At 60.2% G+C, this 21379-nt stretch overlaps 1 protein-coding gene across 7 annotated transcripts in view; it reads left to right on the top strand.

The window, feature by feature from the left end:
• Window positions 1-18132, top strand: part of Ctbp1 (C-terminal binding protein 1) — a 28809-nt gene extending 10677 nt beyond the window's left edge. For 6 of the 7 annotated variants that reach the window (XM_070021656.1, XM_070021652.1, XM_070021659.1 and 3 more), the window contains 8 exons: window positions 3631-3785; window positions 8225-8369; window positions 9427-9633; window positions 14864-15078; window positions 15413-15543; window positions 16373-16500; window positions 16760-16877; window positions 17244-18132. In XM_070021656.1, the coding sequence (XP_069877757.1) occupies window positions 3631-3785; window positions 8225-8369; window positions 9427-9633; window positions 14864-15078; window positions 15413-15543; window positions 16373-16500; window positions 16760-16877; window positions 17244-17430 (1286 nt within the window). In that variant the 3' untranslated portion in view covers window positions 17431-18132. The remainder of the gene's footprint in view (window positions 1-3630; window positions 3786-8224; window positions 8370-9426; window positions 9634-14863; window positions 15079-15412; window positions 15544-16372; window positions 16501-16759; window positions 16878-17243) is intronic. The other variant, XM_070021653.1, reaches the window with a different exon arrangement.
• Window positions 18133-21379: the final 3247 nt, after the last annotated feature.

The following is a 21379-nucleotide window of genomic DNA, read 5'->3' as shown; positions in this document are numbered from 1 at the left end:
GCTGGCAGGGGTGGGTTCTGCAAGGTACTCCCTGCTTCCTGCCACTGTGCCTCTGTTTGTCTACAGCAGGTGTGAGGAAAAGCAGAGGACGGGCTGCCAGCCAGCAGCTGCTGTGAAGGGATTGGATGGGGTCACTTTTGTACCTCCCCATGGACTTTGTGAGGTTGTGGAGCTAGCTGCCTGTGGCAGTGGGGCTGTGGTTGCTCCAATGGTGCCATCTGTCCAGCACAGGGCAGCTGGGAAGTGCCTTTGGTGGCCAGGGGGGCTGTGTACCTGTGAAACACTCCACCTGTGTGGGAGAGCCCCTCCACATTTTCTCACTGGGAGGAGAGCGTCTCCATGCTTTCTCACTGGAGGAGAGCGTCTCCATGCTTTCTCACTGGGGGAGAGCGTCTCCATGCTTTCTCACTGGGGGAGAGCGTCTCCATGGTGTCTCACTGGGGGAGAGCGTCTCCATGGTGTCTCACTGGGGGAGAGCGTCTCCATGGTGTCTCACTGGGGGAGAGCGTCTCCATCGTGTCTCACTGGGGGAGAGCGTCTCCATCGTGTCTCCCTGGAGGAGAGGTCTCCATGGTGTCTCCCTGGAGGAGAGCGTCTCCATGGTGTCTTATTGGAGGAGAGCGTCTCCATGTTTTCTCACTGGGGGAGAGCGTCTCCATGGTGTCTCACTGAGGGAGAGCGTCTCCATGGTGTCTCACTGGGGGAGAGCGTCTCCATGGTGTCTCACTGGGGGAGAGCGTCTCCATGGTGTCTCACTGGGGGAGAGCGTCTCCATGGTGTCTTATTGGAGGAGAGCGTCTCCATGGTGTCTCACTGGAGGAGAGTGTCTCCATGGTGTCTCCCTGGAGGAGAGCGTCTCCATGGTGTCTCCCTGGAGGAGAGCGTCTCCATGGTGTCTCACTGGAGGAGAGCGTCTCCATCGTGTCTTATTGGAGGAGAGCGTCTCCATGTTTTCTCACAGGAGGAAAGCGTCTCCATGGTGTCTCACTGGGGGAGAGCGTCTCCATTGTGTCTCACTGGAGGAGAGCGTCTCCATGGTGTCTCACTGGGGGAGAGCGTCTCCATGGTGTCTCACTGGGGGAGAGCGTCTCCATCGTGTCTCCCTGGAGGAGAGCATCTCCATGTTTTCTCACAGGAGGAAAGCGTCTCTATGGTGTCTCACTGGGGGAGAGCGTCTCCATGTTTTCTCACTGGGGGAGAGCGTCTCCATGGTGTCTCACTGGAGGAGAGCATCTCCATGGTGTCTCACTGGGGGAGAGCGTCTCCATGGTGTCTCACTGGAGGAGAGCATCTCTATTGTGTCTCACTGGAGGAGAGCGTCTCCATGGTGTCTCCCTGGGGGAGAGCGTCTCCATGTTTTCTCACTGGGGGAGAGCATCTCCATGCTTTCTCACTGGGGGAGAGCGTCTCCATCGTGTCTCACTGGAGGAGAGCGTCTCCATGGTGTCTCACTGGGGGAGAGCGTCTCCATGGTGTCTCCCTGGGGGAGAGCGTCTCCATGGTGTCTCACTGGGAGGAGAGCGTCTCCATGTTTTCTCACTGGGGGAGAGTGTCTCCATGTTTTCTCACTGGGGGAGAGCGTCTCCATGGTGTCTCACTGCGGGAGAGCGTCTCCATTGTGTCTCACTGGGGGAGAGCGTCTCCATGGTGTCTCACTGGGGGAGAGCATCTCCATCGTGTCTCCCTGGAGGAGAGCATCTCCATCGTGTCTCACTGGAGGAGAGCGTCTCCATGGTGTCTCCCTGGGGGAGAGCGTCTCCATGTTTTCTCACTGGGGGAGAGCGTCTCCATGCTTTCTCACTGGGGGAGAGCGTCTCCATGGTGTCTCACTGGAGGAGAGCATCTCCATGGTGTCTCACTGCGGGAGAGCGTCTCCATCGTGTCTCCCTGGAGGAGAGCATCTCCATGGTGTCTCACTGGAGGAGAGCATCTCCATGGTGTCTCACTGGAGGAGAGCATCTCCATGGTGTCTCCCTGGAGGAGAGTATCTCCATGTTTTCTCACAGGAGGAAAGCGTCTCCATGTTTTCTCACTGGGGGAGAGCGTCTCCATGGTGTCTCCCTGGAGGAGAGTATCTCCATGTTTTCTCACAGGAGGAAAGCGTCTCCATGTTTTCTCACTGGGGGAGAGCGTCTCCATGGTGTCTCCCTGGAGGAGAGCGTCTCCATGTTTTCTCACAGGAGGAAAGCGTCTCCATGTTTTCTCACTGGGGGAGAGCGTCTCCATGGTGTCTCCCTGGAGGAGAGTATCTCCATGTTTTCTCACAGGAGGAAAGCGTCTCCATGTTTTCTCACTGGGGGAGAGCGTCTCCATGTTTTCTCACAGGAGGAGAGCGTCTCCATGTTTTCTCACTGGGGGAGGGCGTCTCCATGGTGTCTCACCGGCAGGAGGTGCTGTTGGGTAGTGTGGTGCTGTGCGGGGCACCTCCCTGAAGCACATGTGGCTGCCCGTGCCTGTGCTAACACGGGACGGGACCTCTGGCGGGGTTGAGCCAGAGCCTAGGTGCTTGCTGTCCCTCGTCTTCCATTTTCACAGCTAAACTTGGGTCTCTGAGGCCTCACACGCAGAGTGGGAGGTGGGGACTGCTGGTGATTTGTGTCTACTCAGTTGTCAGTGAGCGTAGCAAGTTCCAGCCTGACTTCCTTGATAACTTTAGTTTTCAAAGACCTGCATGAACATGGAAGTTCTGGGTTCCCACCCCTGCACTCCTGCGAGTGGTGATCTGAGTGTGGCCGGCTCTCACTGCAGAGGCTGCTGCGTGGCGGGAGGTGATCTGAGCGTGCCCGGCTCTCACTGCAGAGGCTGCTGCGTGGCGGGAGGTGATCTGAGCGTGGCCGGCTCTCACTGCAGAGGCTGCTGCGTGGCGGGAGGTGATCTGAGCGTGTGTGGCTCTCACTGCAGAGGCTGCTGCGTGGCGGGAGGTGATCTGAGTGTGGCTGGCTCTCACTGCAGAGGCTGCTGCGTGGCGGGAGGTGATCTGAGCGTGTGTGGCTCTCACTGCAGAGGCTGCTGCGTGGCGGGAGGTGATCTGAGCGTGGCCGGCTCTCACTGCAGAGGCTGCTGCGTGGCGGGAGGTGATCTGAGCGTGGCCGGCTCTCACTGCAGAGGCTGCTGCGTGGCGGGAGGTGATCTGAGCGTGTGTGGCTCTCACTGCAGAGGCTGCTGCGTGGCGGGAGGTGATCTGAGCGTGGCTGGCTCTCACTGCAGAGGCTGCTGCGTGGCGGGAGGTGATCTGAGCGTGTGTGGCTCTCACTGCAGAGGCTGCTGTGTGGCGGGAGGTGATCTGAGCGTGTGTGGCTCTCACTGCAGAGGCTGCTGTGTGGCGGGAGGTGATCTGAGCGTGTGTGGCTCTCACTGCAGAGGCTGCTGCGTGGCGGGAGGTGATCTGAGCGTGGCCGGCTCTCACTGCAGAGGCTGCTGCGTGGCGGGAGGTGATCTGAGCGTGTGTGGCTCTCACTGCAGAGGCTGCTGTGTGGCGGGAGGTGATCTGAGCGTGCCCGGCTCTCACTGCAGAGGCTGCTGCGTGGCGGGAGGTGATCTGAGCGTGTGTGGCTCTCACTGCAGAGGCTGCTGCGTGGCGGGAGGTGATCTGAGCGTGGCCGGCTCTCACTGCCCCCCCCTCTCCCGCAGGCGTCCGACCCCCCATCATGAATGGGCCCATGCACCCTCGGCCCCTGGTGGCGCTGCTCGATGGCCGGGACTGCACAGTGGAGATGCCCATCCTAAAGGATGTAGCTACGGTGGCTTTCTGTGATGCCCAGTCCACACAGGAGATCCATGAGAAGGTAAGGCTGTGCGTCCCTGCCTTAGGGAGGGGCCTGAAGCGTAGGCTGTCCTACCATAGACCACAGCCTGAGCTGGCTCAAGACACTTGGCCAAACTCTTCAGCCTCTGGCTGTGGCTGGTCTAAGCCCCACCTGAGCTTGGGAATACTGCTGTTGTTGCCCCTGGCCCTGTCAGGAGGTCAAGATAGGTTTCACTGTGGCTTCTTGACTGTGTCCTAACAAGCTCTTTCTGGAACTGGGACCAGGGAGCACCGGTGGCGATGGAGGCTGGGCGGACTGCCTCTCCCCCAACTCCTGGAGCAGTAGTCCAGTCTTGGGAAGCTCCCACAATTTGTGTTCCCTCAGATCTGCAGGTGATGTACAGTTTGTTCACCTGGCCTCTACCTGTGTCACACCTCAGTGCCAGCAGTGGGAACTGGTGTTCCCTATCTAAACTCAATCCAAAATCTCCAGGAGCCAATAGATTGAGAACAGTCATAGGCTACACCCACAGCAAACTCAGCATTTGCCAGTGGGGCTGGATCTGGCCACTGGGCCTTGTCCTCACTCCTTTGGGAGGAGTGACAGGTCTGAAGGAGAAAGGTCAAGGATACACAGCTGGAAAATACCAGAGTTCTCCGTCGGATAGGTCTCTGCCCTGCGGGTCTGGGCTGAGGCCCACATGCCATCACACTGGCTGCCTCCGTCCACAATGCCTTCATCAGACCTGGAGTCCCACCGAGGATGCCTGCCCGCCTGGGCTGTGTGTGTTCCCTGGCTCTCCATGCTGTGCACCAGCAGCCAGGTGAGCAAGGAGTTGAAGCCCGGTTGCTGGGGGACACAGTCTGGTACGGCCACCATAGCAAGAGAGAAAAGTTTGACTTGGAAACACGTAAGGTGAAGTTGCAGATCTGGAGAAAGGTGAAAAATGCAGAACTAGAGTAGCAAAGCTGAAAACAAGAATTGATGGGCCTGCTTAATGGCCAGTCGAAGCACAGCGGATGGCAAGGGCTTACAGGTCTCATCCCAGAGGCTGTGTGGGAGCGGGTGAGGCACGGAAGAGACGGTGAGGGCCAGGAGGGCCGCCGGCAAAATCCAAGGGCCCAGCAACGGGAGAATCCCCAAAATGGTAGAAAAAACCTACCAGTACAGTGCGGAGAGCCTGTAAGGGCCAGCACATAGCTTCCCTGGAGAGATGGCCCCGTGTGACCAGTGACCACCCTTAGGACGCTTGTTCTGGAGAAATGAACCTCAGGCCTAGCAGAGGCCTTCAGGGAAAGGTGCTGGTGTCTGTCCAACGAGAGCCCAGGATCTTTGGGGAGAGGGGCCATGCAGGCTCCTGTGCTGTGGAATCCTGCTGAGAGGGGAAGGGGTGGTCTGCAGGCACCACGGCAGAAGAAGGAGCTGCTGCTACTTGTACAGCATGTCGGTGGGTCTCTGGCCTCACACTGAGCTCAAAGCCCACTTCTACATGGCTCTGCACCATGCGTGGCTGCCCTTCTCAAGAGGTGCCCTGTGGGAGACGTCGCTGCCAAGTGGCCAGCATGGTATGAGGCGGAGGCCGCCAAGGAGGCCCACCGGCTCTGAGTCTGGGATGGGTGCTGGCTACGAACTGACATCGACCTGGTTATGTGGCTGGCACATCGAATACAAGGGAAAAGTGGAGAAGGAAGAACTTCATAAAAAATTGCGTCAAGTGAAAAAGAAACTTCCAACTCATAAGCAGTACTAAAACCACTTTTACCAATAAACATTCTCAACAGATGAATGTATGCTGCACACAAACAGCAAGCCGGGAAGGAGAGCGCAGGGTGTGGTCCTCATCCTGGTGGTCATGCTCTCTGCCCTGGGGTGTCACTCCCCACCCCGAGGACAGCACTGTGGTCAGGAACAGCCATCCAGGGTCCCGGGTCCAGCTACACCCCCAGACAGCTGCAATTCTGTACCGGTGAACACTTGGAAACCAAAGGACGAATGAAAGTCCTGACACAGGAGCCCCAGGGGTAAGAAGGAAAGCCAGCCAGCGCGTCTGGCCGTCCCTTCATACCCGCCCACGTGACCAGGTGCCAGTCCTGGGAAAAGCCTGTTTCCAAGTGTTCTAGCTCTGGGTGCGGCCAAGTGCCAGAACTCTAGCAAGGGAAGCTGTGGGTGCCCATCCCTCACCTCCTCTGTGAGTGTACAATCACCTCTCCTCTCCTGCTGGTTGGAAAAAGATGTGTGGGGAGCCCAGACCCCGACCTCCATCCTGGCCTTCAGGTGCATGGTGGAGCAGCCAGACGGGCCATGTGGCGGGGGTAAAGGCCTCCAGTCTCCTGGCCTTCAGCGTGGGAAGGCAGTGCCCTGCCACTTGGAACTCACCTGCCCTCGTGGCTAGTGGGGTGCTACCATGTGTGTCTCCGTGGAGAGAATGTGAGTATAGTGCAGAACCTGCTGGAGAAAACCCTGGGGCGCTTGGATACCTCAGCTCTTGTGCCACGGTATAGGAGGGAAGCCAGAGGCCAGGGTAGCCATCTGCAGCCTCCTACCGCACTCTTACTTGGCTGCTGCGGGCCGGGGCACAGCTCCCACCAGAGGGTGAGGTGGGGAGCTCTGGGGAGGCGAGAGGAGGAGGGAGGGGTCCATGCTCTGGAACCAGGTGCGGGGCATCTCGCCGGAGAGTAACCCAGACCTGCTGACAACACCAGAAGAAGACACCGTCATGCTGTGGGGTGTTGGGTGGAGGAGACCTCTGACGCAGGCAGGCTGCTGTGACGCCGAACTCAGAACCAAGTGACAGGTGTGCCTCAGACCAGACAGACATTTATTGACAGAGACCTCACTGTGTGGGCAGATTTGGTGTTCCTTCCCAGAACTTGCCCTTCCCAGTACCTTCCAGACCTTGAGACCTGCTGCCTTGCCACTGGGAGTGGACACGCAGAGGACCCAGGGCGCTGGGTCCCAGACACAAGGACATGGACGTGGCTTCCAGGCCTGTGGTGCAGTGCTGAGGAGCCGGGTTCTTGGGTCACAGGATGGCATTCAGGATGCACAGCAGCTGAACTACCCCATGGGAGCATGCCTGCGTCCGCAGCCTGAGCGTCCTGCGGGTAGCTGTGTCCTGGGGAGCTGGGATGGCAGGTTGAGCTGCACCGTGTGGGGAGGAGCAGGACGTCTGGGTTCGTGCCCTTCCCCCCAGTCACCAGCCAGGAGTGGGTGAGAAGCAGCTGCTGCTGGACCAGGGTCCGTTTCCAGCCAAGCTGAGTGTGGCCGGGCATTCAGCATACACTGGCAACTCTGCTCCCAGCTACATGCTGGGAGCGCTGCTCAGTCACACAGCCGGTGGACGTGTGCAGGGTGAGCTTTGGCAGACATGGAGCGCTGCTCAGTCACACAGCCGGTGGACGTGTGCAGGGTGAGGTTTGGCAGACATGGAGCGCTGCTCAGTCACACAGCCGGTGGACGTGTGCAGGTGAGGTTTGGGAGGTCTAACTGCACCAACTTCTGCAGATTTCCTGACGGCGACGCACCACGCACAGGCAAAATAGCCACTTTGCCACCACTAAGGAGAGCAGAGCGCACAGAACTGCTGGGGGCTGTAGGTCTCTGGGCAGCCCCCCGCTGTCTGCCTACCTCAGTAGACTTGCCCTGTGGGCTGAGTACAGGGCAGTCTGTGTTCCACCCCAAACAGGTGGGAGGGAGTCAGTCGTACTCAGATTCCTGTTCTTAGAACACTGCTGGCTAGCACTGTTAGTAAAGGCACACTCAGCATGAATTTCTTGGTGGAAAAGTTCAAGAAACGTGGATCCACAAGTCACCCAAATGAAAGCTGAAGGGCTTTGGACTCCCAGGCCCTGTGTCGGGAAGCCACCTGACCCCTGTGATGCCCCCGGCCTGTGCACTGGAGCCGCAGGGCCAGAGCCTCTACAGTGGACTCTCCATTTCTAAGAACTCGTTCTAAGCGCCTGCTGGAATGTACAGATCTGCACTGTACGGATCCCCCAGCATAGTGAAGGCAAGGATCGAGGTGCAGGCTACTGCATGCGTGCCGGCTCACACCTCGGCCGGGCCCAGCCCCGGCCACGGGCAGCATCTGTCTGCCAAGTCAGGTCTGGCTTGCGCACATCTGGGTCTACAGACCCTGGCTCTCCTGGCCACAGCCCGCCACCTGGGGCTTCCACTTCCTGGTCCCCAGTCCCAGACCTGGGCTCCTCACCTCCTCACAGTTCCCTGACCTCTCAGGTCTCTACAGCAGAACAGCCGGCGAGACTGCAGTGTTGACAGAGGCAGCCTCTGCCCTGTGTCAGGACATGGCCAGAGGGGTGGGCGTGTCCCGCAGATGTGGACGTGGTCATGGGTAGGCTCACTGTATGCAGGGCTCGAGTTTGCCCCCAGCCTCGCAGGCAACACCCCCCCTCTCCCCCCCAGTATCTCCCAGTGGGGCCCTCCCCCACCCCGTCAGTGCCACTGTCCTCTCTCCACAGGTGCTGAATGAGGCCGTGGGCGCTCTGATGTACCACACCATCACGCTTACCAGGGAAGATCTAGAGAAGTTCAAGGCCCTCCGGATCATTGTCAGAATCGGCAGCGGCTTCGACAACATCGACATCAAGTCAGCTGGGGATTTAGGTAGGAGCCTCCGTCCCTGCTGTTTGGTGCTGACCTTGGGAGTCTTCCTGGAGTCTGCCTTGCCTCTGGGCTCCTGGGGGTGATTGGAGGTCTCAGTGAGGATGGGGAGCAGCCTCCCTTAGCCTCCCGCGGGTGGTCTTGGACAGCAAATGAGGCGGATGCTGAGGATCATGGTTTGAACCCAGCCCAGGAGGGAAGTCTGTGAGACTCATCTCTACTAAGCTACCAAAGAACAAAAAGAAGTGGAGCTGTGCGTATGAGAGAGACCACTGATGACTTGACCCCAAGAAGTGTATAGAGACATGCATGCATACACAGGTGCCATGCCCACACACACATGTAGTGCAGACCTACCTATGTACATACACACGTATACCCACATAGGTACCAGACATACCAGGATGTGTATGGCCTCAACGCATACACATAAAGGTATGACCAGTTTAACATACACCATGTGCACATACATCAAGGCACATGTGCCCACTGCACACACATTCACTAAGGCATATGCTGACATCACATTGTGGACACAAACATGTCTGCACATGCACACGCTGCCGTGCCATGTGGGTAGCCTTTTGATACTGTGTCGGTGTGCATGCATGTGTGTGACAGCAGCTCACACCTGTAGTGTCTGCAGGTGGCTCTGTGGCCTGAGACCTCTGCTCCTTCCAGGCTGGGGGAGGGAGCTGCAGGGAGGAGGGCAGTCATTTTGTTCAGTTGGCAGGGGGACCTAGCCTTACCACATAGGGGAACTGGGACTCTATTGGGGCTCAGGGTGATCAGTGCTATCTGGCGTGCTCTAGTTTCTTGCTTTGATCCCAGTGGAGTGGTAAGAGGGATTCAGGGGTTCTAGGGTATCAGAGTCCTTTGCTAGAGCCTACTGATCTGGAGAGCAGGAAGCTATGGTGCTTGTGTGTGTTCAGGTTCCCTACTGCAGCTCTGGCTGCTCGGGAGGTCCAGCTGAGGGAAAGGCACTGGCAGTATGCGTGGTGGTGGCGGCAGCTCTTGGGGCTGTCCGGTGCTTGTCCCCACACGTGTGCTGTGTCCCCAGGTATCGCTGTCTGCAACGTGCCTGCAGCCTCTGTGGAGGAAACGGCCGACTCCACCATGTGCCACATCCTCAACCTGTACCGACGAACCACGTGGCTGCACCAGGCCCTACGGGAAGGCACGCGTGTCCAGAGCGTGGAGCAGATCCGTGAGGTGGCCTCGGGGGCGGCCCGGATCCGTGGGGAGACACTGGGCATCATCGGACTAGGTGCGTGGCTGGTCACATGGTTCAGCACGTACAGCCCAGCCCGCGTCTGCGCTGCTGCGGACCTCAGCCCACGCTGGGGACACCAGGAGGCTTGGGCCTGGCCTCACCTCAGCCCAGGAGAGGGCAAGAGGACAGACAGCCAAGGGGCGGGCCAGGTGCACCAGACCTAGTGCTTTGTACCTGTGGATATGGCCCCTGGGTGTCACACATGTGCCAGCAAGTCACACGCAGGTAGCCCACATAGAGACAGGGGTGTGCACATAGACACTGCATGTAGGTAACACATGAGCACACACAGATGCCAGGTGATGTCTAACATAGACACGTACACCTCACATGAGGATGCTACATGAATGACATGCACAGAAACACAGGTATATACGTAGACACCACAGATGGGTGACAGAAGCTGGGCAGCAGTGGCTCTCGCCTGTCATCCATCTGAGGTGGCGCTGTGGCTCAAGTGGTAGAGCGCTAGCCTTGAGCTGAAGAGCTGAGGGACAGCGCCCAGGCCCAGAGTTCAGGCCCCGTGACCAACAAAAAATAGGTGACAGATGACACACGGACAGTGTACTTGTGGGTGTGTATACAGTCATCGTGAACAGCATGTGGTGACACACACAGATGTCACACATGACCTGCACGGCTGTGTGGGCATGTGTACGTACATATCACAGGTAGATGGCACATACACACGCACAGACATCATGTGTATCACACCTGGATGACACACCTGGTGTGGATCTATCACACGGGGCCAGCAAGCACAGGGCACACACACAGACATCGTGAGTGGCATGCAGCCACTCACTGGGGTGTCTGGGGCCTGGCCCAGCACACACTGCTCCCAGCCCTGGTTGGCCGAGTGGGAGTGGACTGACTCCCTGGACATTCACACTTGATACGAGGGCACGGAACATTCCTTCCCTATCCACTGCAGGCTGGGCCTCCATCTCCCATCTTAGGGTCCTAGACCAGTCTGTTCAAGAGTTGGAGGACAGGTGCGTGGCTGAGATCGGGGCTGGTGTGACAGACAGCCGCTCTCCTGTCCCATTGCTGCACCTCGTCGCCAAGGATGGCAGCGGTGCGCCCCCGGGAGCCCCTCGCACAGGAGCCCCCCAAGGCCCGCTTCCTCACCTAGCCTGCGGGACACGCCCCTCTGGGCCTGCTACAGTCAGCTCAGAGCGCCACCGGGAGGAGAAAAGCTCTGCTTAGCATGGCACAGCCACTGCCCCGTCCCCCGTGGGGCTCCCCGTCCCCCGTGGGGCTCTCTGTCCCCCGTGGGGCTCCCCGTCCCCCGTGGGGCTCTCTGTCCCCCTGCGCCCTGTCCTGGCTGCCTCTAGGGCTCCCCGTCCCCTGTGGGGCTCTCTGTCCCCCGTGGGGCTCCCCGTCCCCCGTGGGGCTCTCTGTCCCCCTGCGCCCTGTCCTGGCTGCCTCTGGGGCTCCCCGTCCCCCGTGGGGCTCTCTGTCCCCCGTGGGGCTCCCCATCCCCTGTGGGGCTCCCTGTCCCCCTGCGCCCTGCCCTGGCTGCCTGTGGGGCTCCCTGTCTCCCGTGGGGCTCCCCGTCCCCCGTGGGGCTCCCCGTCCCCCTGCGCCCTGCCCTGGCTGCCCGTGGGGCTCCCTGTCTCCCGTGGGGCTCCCCGTCCCCCCGTGTCCTGGCTGCCTAAGGGGCTCTCCTTCCCATGTCCTGGCTGAGCCCGTCCGCGTGCTCTGGCCTGCCGAGGACAGGTTCGGCCACCAGGGCCCTGAGGGTGGCCCTTGCCTGCTTGTGCTTCCGTTACCCCCACACACCCTGCGTAGGTGTGCCGTAATGCAGACGAGCCATGTTCTCTGTGCAGGCCTCCAGTACCCACAGCGTACCCTTCCCTTGCTCTTGTCTGTTTGCCTTGTTTTTTCCCTGTGCCGAGTACACACTGGAAAACGTGTGTCTCTCCACCCCATCAGCCCCGGGCTCCCAGCACTCGGTTTGGAGGACAGGGGAGGTTCTAGGACCCTGTCTGTCTTTGCCTTAGCAAAGAGCATCTGAGTCAAGGGGGACCATTTAGGGAGCCCCGTGAGGGCCAGTGCATCTGCCTGTGGCACGGGACACTCATCTCCTGGGCTGACAGCAGTAATGGGCTGCCAAAGCAGAGCAGGGAGGAGGCTGCCTGGCTGTTCTCGGGGCGGAGGCCTAGCTCCACTGACTTGGCGCTCAGACCCCACCGGTGCCCCCGACACCTTCCCAGCGGGCTTCAGCAGCCAGGCAGGCTGGGGGCCTTCCGGCACCTGTCGGGAAGGCTTCCCGTTTTAGGTAGCTGTGGTTCCTTGAGCCGTGTGTTCTGTCCGTGTGTCTCCTGAGTGCTGAGACGTTCCCGGGTCCTCATTTCTAGCATGGTGCCTTTTGTGTCCTCAGAGTCTGCCTGCCCCAGAGTCATAAAGACCCTGTTTCCTTCTAGAAGCTTCCACCTGGCCTGAGGTTGGGGCTACCATCTGCACCCTTCAGAGTCCTCCCCAGCTTGCGTGGCACGCTTTTCAAGCAGCTGCACAGAGAGGGTCCATCCTGAGCTCTGCCCACCGGCCTCTCTCCAGCTTATCCTGGCCGCTCTGCTTCAGCGTTGCCTTGTCCCTGCGTTTGCAGAGTCATTCTGGTGTTTGGGATGCTGGCCTGTCAAGGCTGCATCTCCAGGCCCATGTATGTAGTTACTTCATACTTGAATTTCATACAGCAGTGGCTGGTTTGTGTTGGTACTAGGGCTTAAACTGAGATCCTGGTGCTCTTGCTTGGCTTTCTTGCTCATGGCTGGTGCTCTACCACTTGAGCCACACCTTTACTCCAAGTGTTTTATAATTACAAAAGAAAAATAGTTCAGGAAATTAAGGACAGTGTTCAGGAACCACACTGGTTAAATTTACTGTGAGTCCCCCCCACCCCCCCATCTAGTCAAGCACTTGGCCACTGAGCCACACAACCAAGCAGATAGCGTATTTTAAGGCTGTTACAAATTACCTATTTTATTTTCTAATAGTTGGCTGTTAGGTGTGTTTAGAAACATACTAAGTTGCTGCTTGTGGTTGGGTTTCCGTGGCTTTTCTTAATGCAGCTGAGGATCTTACTGGGTCTTCTCTGCACACTGCTCCGTGAGTTGCCCACACGTGCGGGTCAGGCCCTCCTCTCATGCCTGCCCTGTGGTGAGCAGAGCATTGCTGGGCAGAAGCTGCCAGTGTCCTGTCTTGGTCCTGACCTGGAGCCAGCGCCTGGGTTTTGCTGTTGATTGTAGCATGGGGCGCCCTGTGGCCGGTACTCTGTCCCTCCCACCTGCTGCTCGTTATCCTTTTGTGCTCAGCTGGTCATTTGTTCTTTCAAAAGGTTTTAATAGTTTTTTCTTTCTGCTGTAGTGTGGGTATTTTCTGGGGATCTGGACTTCGGTCTTTGCTCTCTGGCCTCCTGATGGCCCTGTTCCAGCCCCGAACCCCACCTTCTTCGCGTGTGTCTCCACACACGCGGATCTGCTCCTGTCTGAAGAGGGCACGTGTGGTTCTCATGCTTGTCAGCTGGCTCCACCACCTGAGCTCTCTGGGGGTCAGCTTCTGTGTTCTTTTAATTAGAAGCTACTACTATTTCCTACTTTACATGTGTCTTCAATTTTTTGTGGTGTGCAAGACCTTGTGTAGAATAGAGAACAATGGAGACTAAAGCAACTGCTATGGGCAGCCTAGGTGAGGGGCTCAGGTGAGGGGTGTGGACAGCTCAGGTGAGGGGAGGGGGCTCAGGTGAGGGGTGGACAGCTCAGGTGAGGGGAGGGGGCTCAGGTGAGGAGTGGACAGCTCAGGTGAGGGGAGGGGGCTCAGGTGAGGGGTGGGGGCTCAGGTGAGGTGAGGGGGCTCAGGTGAGGGGTGGGGGCTCAGGTGAGGGGAGGGGGCTCAGGTGAGGGGAGGGAGCTCAGGTGAGGGGTGGTCAGCTCAGGTGAGGGGAAGGGGCTCAGGTGAGGGGTGGACAGCTCAGGTGAGGGGTGGGGGCTCAGGTGAGGGGAGGGGGCTCAGGTGAGGGGAGGGGTGGGCAGCTCAGGTGAGGGGTGGTCAGCTCAGGTGAGGGGAGGGGGCTCAGGTGAGGGGTGGACAGCTCAGGTGAGGGGTGTGGACAGCTCAGGTGAGGGGAGGGGGCTCAGGTGAGGGGTGGGGGCTCAGGTGAGGGGTGGGGGCTCAGGTGAGGGGAGGGGGCTCAGGTGAGGGGGCTCAGGTGAGGGGTGGACAGCTCAGGTGAGGGGAGGGGGCTCAGATGAGGAGTGGACAGCTCAGGTGAGGGGAGGGGGCTCAGGTGAGGGGTGGGGGCTCAGGTGAGGGGAGGGGGCTCAGGTGAGGGGTGGGCAGCTCAGGTGAGGGGGCTCAGGTGAGGGGTGGGCAGCTCAGGTGAGGGGAGGGGGCTCAGGTGAGGGGAGGGGGCTCAGGTGAGGGGTGGGCAGCTCAGGTGAGGGGTGGTCAGCTCAGGTGAGGGGAGGGGGCTCAGGTGAGGGGAGGGGGCTCAGGTGAGGGGTGGGCAGCTCAGGTGAGGGGTGGGCAGCTCAGGTGAGGGGAGGGGGCTCAGGTGAGGGGTGGGCAGCTCAGGTGAGGGGAGGGGGCTCAGGTGAGGGGTGGGGGCTCAGGTGAGGGGTGGGCAGCTCAGGTGAGGGGAGGGGGCTCAGGTGAGGGGTGGGGGCTCAGGTGAGGGGTGGGCAGCTCAGGTGAGGGGAGGGGGCTCAGGTGAGGGGTGGGGGCTCAGGTGAGGGGTGGACAGCTCAGGTGAGGGTGGTCGCTGCTGACCGGCTCCAGGCCGCTGTCCTTGCTGTCCACACACCTCATACTTCAGGAAGCGCAGCCTGGAAGCGTTGTGGGCCTGGGGCGTCCCCCGGGGTCGGGTCCGGGGCGAGGTCGGATCGTGGTCGGGGTCGGAACCGGGTCGGTCAGGTCAGGGGCCTGGCTCCCGGCTGTTGCCCCGCCCTTACTGAATGGTCCGGTCCCTTCGGTGGCGGCGCTACCCTCGTCTCCCACGGCCAGTGCGTGCGTGCGTGCGTGCGTGCGTGCGTGCGTGCGTGCCGTCACCGGGCGGCGGCTGTCTGCAGGTCGCGTGGGGCAGGCGGCCTGTGCGTGCGTGCGTGCGTGCGTGCGTGCGTGCCGTCACCGGGCGGCGGCTGTCTGCAGGTCGGTGGGGCAGGCGGCCTGTGCGTGCGTGCGTGCGTGCGTGCGCGCCGTCACCGGGTGGCGGCTGTCTCTGCAGGTCGCGTGGGGCAGGCAGTGGCGCTGCGGGCCAAGGCCTTCGGCTTCAACGTCCTCTTCTACGACCCGTACCTGTCGGACGGCATCGAGAGGGCGCTGGGGCTGCAGCGCGTGAGCACGCTGCAGGACCTGCTCTTCCACAGCGACTGCGTGACGCTGCACTGCGGCCTCAACGAGCACAACCACCACCTCATCAACGACTTCACCGTCAAGCAGGTGTGAGCATGCGCCCGCCACGCCCCAGGCCGCTCGCCCCGCCCCCGCCCCAGGCCCCCCGCCCCCCCCCCCCCCCGCATGCCCCGGCCACACCCCCGCCCCACGCCACGCCCCCTCCCCACACGCCCCCCTGTGGGTCAGTGCCAGCTGCCCGCCACCAGCTGTCGCTGGGCACCCGGGCCACCCCCCCCCCCCCAGTCCTCCCAGCCCGCATCCTGTGCCCGCCGCGGTGAGGCCAGGCGGCGCCGACCCCCTCCCCCCCCCCCCCCCCCCCCCCCCCCCCCGCGCCGCCCGGGCCGAGTCTGCGCGCGCTCCACCCTGTGCTGCCTTCCAGATGAGACAAGGGGCCTTCCTGGTGAACACGGCGCGCGGGGGCCTGGTGGACGAGAAGGCGCTGGCCCAGGCGCTCAAGGAGGGCCGGATCCGTGGCGCGGCCCTGGATGTGCACGAGTCGGAGCCCTTCAGGTGCTGCCGTGTCCCCGTCCCTGCTCCCGTGTCCCCACGCCTGGCGTCTGTCCCCGTCCCTGCTCCCGTGTCCCCACGCCTGGCGTCTGTCCCCGTCCCTGCTCCCGTGTCCCCACGCCTGGCGTCTGTCCCCGTCCCTGCTCCCGTGTCCCCACGCCTGGCGTCTGTCCCCGTCCCTGCTCCCGTGTCCCCACGCCTGGCGTCTGTCCCCGTCCCTGCTCCCTGTCCCCGTCCCTGCTCCTGTGTCCCCACGCCTGGCGTCTGTCCCCATCCCTGCTCCCGTGTCCCCACGCCTGGCGTCTGTCCCCGTCCCTGCTCCCGTGTCCCCACGCCTGGCGTCTGTCCCCGTCCCTGCTCCCTGTCCCCGTCCCTGCTCCCTGTCCCCGTCCCTGCTCCCTGTCCCCGTCCCTGCTCCCATGTCCCCACGCCTGGCGTCTGTCCCGTCCCTGCTCCCGTGTCCCCACGCCTGGCGTCTGTCCCGTCCCTGCTCCCGTGTCCCCACACCTGGCGTCTGTCCCGTCCCTGCTCCCGTGTCCCCACGCCTGGCGTCTGTCCCGTCCCTGCTCCCGTGTCCCCACGCCTGGCGTCTGTCCCCGTCCCTGCTCCCGTGTCCCCACGCCTGGCGTCTGTTCCCCCCACAGGCTCTGGCATCTGTCCCCCCCCCCTCTAGGGTCTGTTTCCCCCCCAGGGGCTTTTCTGCAACTGGCTGCTCAGAGCTCCAGCCTGCCTGCTGTGCCCAAGGGCAGGTGGTACCCTCAGGTCCCAGGCTATCCCCTGCCTGTCCACAGTGTGGCATCAGGCCACTGACCACCTCGTCTGCTGTCCTCAGCTTTAGCCAGGGCCCTCTGAAGGATGCACCCAACCTCATCTGCACCCCTCACGCCGCCTGGTACAGTGAGCAGGCGTCCATCGAGATGCGCGAGGAGGCCGCCAGGGAGATCCGGCGGGCCATCACAGGTGGGCCACCCTGTCCTCACCCCAAACCCCTCTGCTGGCTTGGGGGGAGACCCCAGGCAGAACATGCAGAACGCCATGCAGAGCACCCCGTGACTGCTCTGACCTCCCAAGCAGGCCAGGGCGCGTGCTGTGGCTGGGGGTCCTCGAGATCGTACTCGATGGCTAGGACCCTGTATGGGTGCCGGCCCGAGTGTGGGCAGGTACCTGGGCCGCACACCAGGTGCCTGCGTCCTGACTGGTGTCGTTGCTCTTCTCTCAGGCCGGATTCCGGACAGCCTGAAGAACTGTGTCAATAAGGACCACCTGACGGCTGCCACCCACTGGGCCAGCATGGACCCTGCGGTGGTCCACCCAGAACTCAACGGGGCTGCCTACAGGTGAGCGGGCAGGCAGAGGGACACAGGCCCCAGCCCAGGGCCAGTGTGGCGGGGCCCCGGGACCAGGCACGTGTCCTCAGGGGTGATGCCCGATGGCCAGGACCACGTGTGCACGCGGAGAGCCGGGCCTACTTCCTGGTCTTCAGCAGGGGACGGACGGGCCAGCCCTGGCCTCGGGGACACAAGATGGACAGGGTCCGTCTTTGCAGTGGGGGCGGCCAGGCCTCCTTGCTGAGGCCAGTGGTGCCTGTGCCCTAGCCTCCCTGTGCCAAGCTGCTGGTGTGCTGCCGCGGGAAAGGCTGTGTGCAGGGGTGAGGGCCAGCCAGGGTGCTCCTCGTGCAACCTCATGTCCCCCTCCTCTTCCAGCAGGTACCCCCCGGGCGTGGTGGGCGTGGCCCCCACGGGCATCCCAGCTGCTGTGGAAGGCATCGTCCCCAGCGCCATGTCCCTGTCCCATGGCTTGCCCCCCGTGGCCCACCCCCCCCACGCCCCATCTCCTGGCCAAGCTGTCAAGCCTGAGGCAGACAGAGACCACACGAGTGACCAGTTGTAGCCCAGGAGGGGCCTTCCAGCCTCAGTGCCCAGTGGCGGGCACCACGAGCCCTCGGCGCCGCGGTGGTGCCTGCGGCAGCCCGGTGCTCCAGAGACTGGCCCCAGCGCGAAGCAGGCAGCGCGGCCCCCGCTGCGATTGTAGTGTCCCGCCCCGCGGGCTGCCTCACTGTCCTATGTCCTTTGCGTTCCTCGTTAAGCAAAAGAAGTTAGTAGTTAATTCTATCATGAATGTTCTTGTCTGTGTACAGTTTTTAGAACATTACAGAGGATTTGTTTGCTTAGCTGTCAACAAGAAGAACACCTGAGGGAGCATTCAGCAAGTCAGTCTGAGGTTATTTTTCCCTTTCTGCGTTGGAGCGAGCCCCAGAGCGAGGCCGCTGGCCACTTCTCAGGACAACGAATCCTTCCCGCTTTCCTTTACGCCACACGTGCATTGTTTTCTACCCGCTTCTCTTATTTTTAGAATAATTTAGAAGAACAAAACCAAGGCTGTTTTTCCTAATTTTGGCATGAACCCCCTTGTTCCAAATGAAGACGGCATTGCAGCAGGTTGAGGAGCGCGGTGCGAGCCGCGGCCCCGCCGTCCAGTCACCTGGTGCCGTCCTGCTCATGTGGTAGGCTAGCAATATTTTGGTTAAAATCATGTTTGTGACTGTAACCATTTGTATGAATTATTTTAAAGAAATAAAAAGCCCAGAAAGAGCTGGCCTGTCTCATGTCTGTTGCTGTGGTTTTATTTTTTGGGACATCCCGTTGAGCCAGCAGCCCAGCAGTACCGTGGCCCGGCCTGCGACCCCACCACCGCTCATGGCCCATGACCTCGGCCCGGCTCTCCCACTCTGTGAGCCCCAGGGTGTGGGGTCCTCTAGCGCTGCCAGCCCCAAGCACCACCTTTCCTTGGTGGCCATCATATCCCACCCCGGCCTTCAGTGTCGGCTTAAGCACAAATGTTAGAAAAGACCAGAGGGTGAAATTAAGGCGGAGCCGGGCACCGGTGTCTCACGCCTGTAATCTAGCTACTCAGGCTGAGATCTGAGAATCACGGTTCGATGCCAGCCAGGGCAGGAAAGTCCGTGAGACTCTTATCTCCAATAAACCACTAAAAAACAGGAAGTGGTGCTGAAGAGCACAAGGACAGCGCCCAAGCCCAGAGTTCAAGCCCCACAACCAACCCCCCCAAAAATAAATTAAGGTGGATCTTATGTGCATCATGTGTACCTGGTTAAGCAAATAAAAAGCCCCTAGCAGAATTAAAAGAAACATGTAAGATTAGAAACCAAACAAGCAGGATTAAGAAAAACAACATTTAGTTCTTTGGAAAACTTAGTATAAAATTGATCAAACTTTGTCCCAGTGGGTGGAAAGCGCAAGTTACAGATACGCAGTGCTGGGGACAGGGAGGAGACGTCCATGCACATGTGGTCATCCAAACGAGATGGCAGGGTCCTCCCCTTTGTTCAAAGGGAAGCGTGCCGCCTGCCCCAAGGCAGCTCAGTGTGGTGAGGCCCTGGAGCTCCGAGCAGGGCACATGCTGATAACCAGCTGTTTGAGGTGTAGACCAGAGACAGCGCAGACACGAGGGAGGGGGAAGGGGGCTTCAACCCCCACACCCTCAACAAGGAAAGAAAGAAAACCAAACACAAATTACCGGGAGAAAGTGACAGACCTGTCTGGCTCCACTGACCAGAGCTAAGAAACAATTCTGGCCTCTTCTGGCACACAGCCCAGCCTGCGCTGCAGCCTTGTAAGCAGACGGAGTCCCTTCATGCACAGCCCGAGGGAAAAGTCCGGAGTCCCACTGTGGGTTCCCAGCAGGGGTCTGAAGGTGGATCCAGGACGGCCTTGGGGGTGCTGAGGTACTCCAGGGGGCCAGGAGGACTGAGTTGACCCTGATCTCGGGACCCAGGCCTGAGCAGAGTAGACTGAAGGTTGGTAGGGTCGTTGCAACAAGCCCCAGGCAAGCAGCTCTCTGCCTTTTTCAACTGAGTGAAAGAGATGCCAGTGGAAACAAAGTTCAGTGAGTTTGTTTGTGGATTTAGTACCTATGGGTTTGGCCAAGCATGGTTAAGAAATAAAAATTTAAAAATCAAATGTCAAAGACAAAAAAGCAGTTTAGTTGATCCAGAGAAGCTCGGCTCTGTACTATTATTACTGCGTTTAAATCCTTGTGTGATTTGCTGTTTCCTTGCTCTTGTGTGAAAATCTGCCTCCCCCAAAGCAAACAGTGCCCTCAAAGCAAGATAAACAGGACTTAACTTAGGTGAAAAGGAGAAACTTTTGGATTTGCTGGAGGCAGCTTGCATTGAATGGCAGCTGGACAGTATTGTGGGAAAAAATGGATCAAGCACGGCCTCCCAGCGCCGAAGTCGGCGTCCCGAGCAGGCCCCCAGACACAGCGTCTGTCAGCTTCGTTGTTGGAACATCCGTCGTACCACGTGAGGTACGACACAGGAAGTTGCTGCCATGGGCTGCCTGGTCTCCAAGGTGAGCACGCTGTGTGGACTTGAGTAAGGAAGACCCCGTGCGGAGGGCTGGCACTGAGGACCACAGCAGCACGCTCGCTGCGCAGCCCGGGATGTGCAGCCCCAGTGCATGATGTTTGTTTGTAGTGAGCCCCATAATAGTTTTGCCACACTCGTCATGTGCACACTCATCAAACTTGCTCCATCAGAGCTGTGTCAGAATCAGACTGTTATGTTTGCTTTCTAGAACCCCAAACTTAGGGGCCTACATTACTCATTAGAATAAATGCTGAATTCACTTGTACATGTATGTGCAGAGGTGAGTGTCCGTGCATGTGTGCATATCAGGTGCTTATATATGTGCATGTGTGCACATGCCTACAACTGAAGTCTTGATCAGGAAAGTTTATATTTTAGTGGACAGAAGTGTGGAACTGGGGCTGGGAATGTGGCTCAGTGGTACAGCGCTTGCCTTGCATGCATGAAGCCTCAGCACCACATCAACAGAAAAAGCCGGAAGTGGAGCTGTGGCTCAAGTGACAGAAAAAGCCAGAAGTGGAGCTGTGGCTCAAGTGGTAGAAGGCTAACCTTGAGCAAAGTTGCTCAGGGCCAGTGCTCAGGCCCTGAGTTCAAGCCCTAGGACTGCCCCCCTCCCACCCCCGCAAAAGGTGTAGAACTAACCAGGTGGGAGAGATGGGGAACGTTTTAGCACAAACCATGAAGCAAGAATTGGGCTGACTTGTGTTTGGGCCCCTGGTAGCTCCTATTCCAAAGACGGTAGGCAGGAGAAGCAAGAGCAGAGCCTGGCCCCCTGGAGCAGCAGTGAGGCGGCTCTCCAGGCCTGCCCGGGGGGGGGGGGGGGGAGCCGGGCCTCGGGACAGGGCCTGGGGCATCTCCTCAGACGTGTCCTTTCCTCTATACCCTCTCAGAGCAGCCTGCATGGGGCCAGGGCAGGGGCCACGTTCTGTCCCTGGTGGCTCCTCAGTCATCCCTCACCCTCACTCCAGGCCTAGCCTTTGCCCTGGGCAAAGGTTCCACCAGGAGGCCAGGAAGCGCCCTCTGCCCCTTGCTACCCTACCCCCAGCCAGAGCACAGCAGGACTCGAAAAAAGAACAGCAACTGCATCACAGTGGAGGCAGCAGCAGGGACCGGCTGCCAGCCCTCCTCCGGACGCCCTGCGCCCCGCAGTGAGCTAAACCATCTGGGCCCCTGGGCCGGGGCCAGCGCCGGAGGAGGGCCTCTGGCCCTCTGGCCAGCTCCACTCTCCAGCTGGCCCCAAAGGGCTCTTCCTGCCTGGCCTGCTCCCTCTGGCTGGAGCCCTGGCCACCCTGGCAGTGGGCCTGGCCATCCAAGCACCCACATCTGGAGGGCCCATCTCTGCTATCCCCACATCTGGACGCCACATGGGCCCAAACCTCCCACTGCTCTGGATGGGCATGCCCCCTCCTGCCCCTCAGCCCACCCTCCATCGGCGTCCAGAGGGACCTC

The sequence above is a fragment of the Dipodomys merriami genome, unplaced genomic scaffold, assembly GCF_024711535.1.
Source record: "Dipodomys merriami isolate MVZ:Mamm:240054 unplaced genomic scaffold, mDipMer1.0.p SCAF_143, whole genome shotgun sequence".
Taxonomy (NCBI): Eukaryota; Metazoa; Chordata; class Mammalia; order Rodentia; family Heteromyidae; genus Dipodomys; species Dipodomys merriami.
The sequence above is the reverse complement of the archived record's forward strand: the minus strand, read 5'-3'. Positions and strand labels throughout refer to the sequence as shown.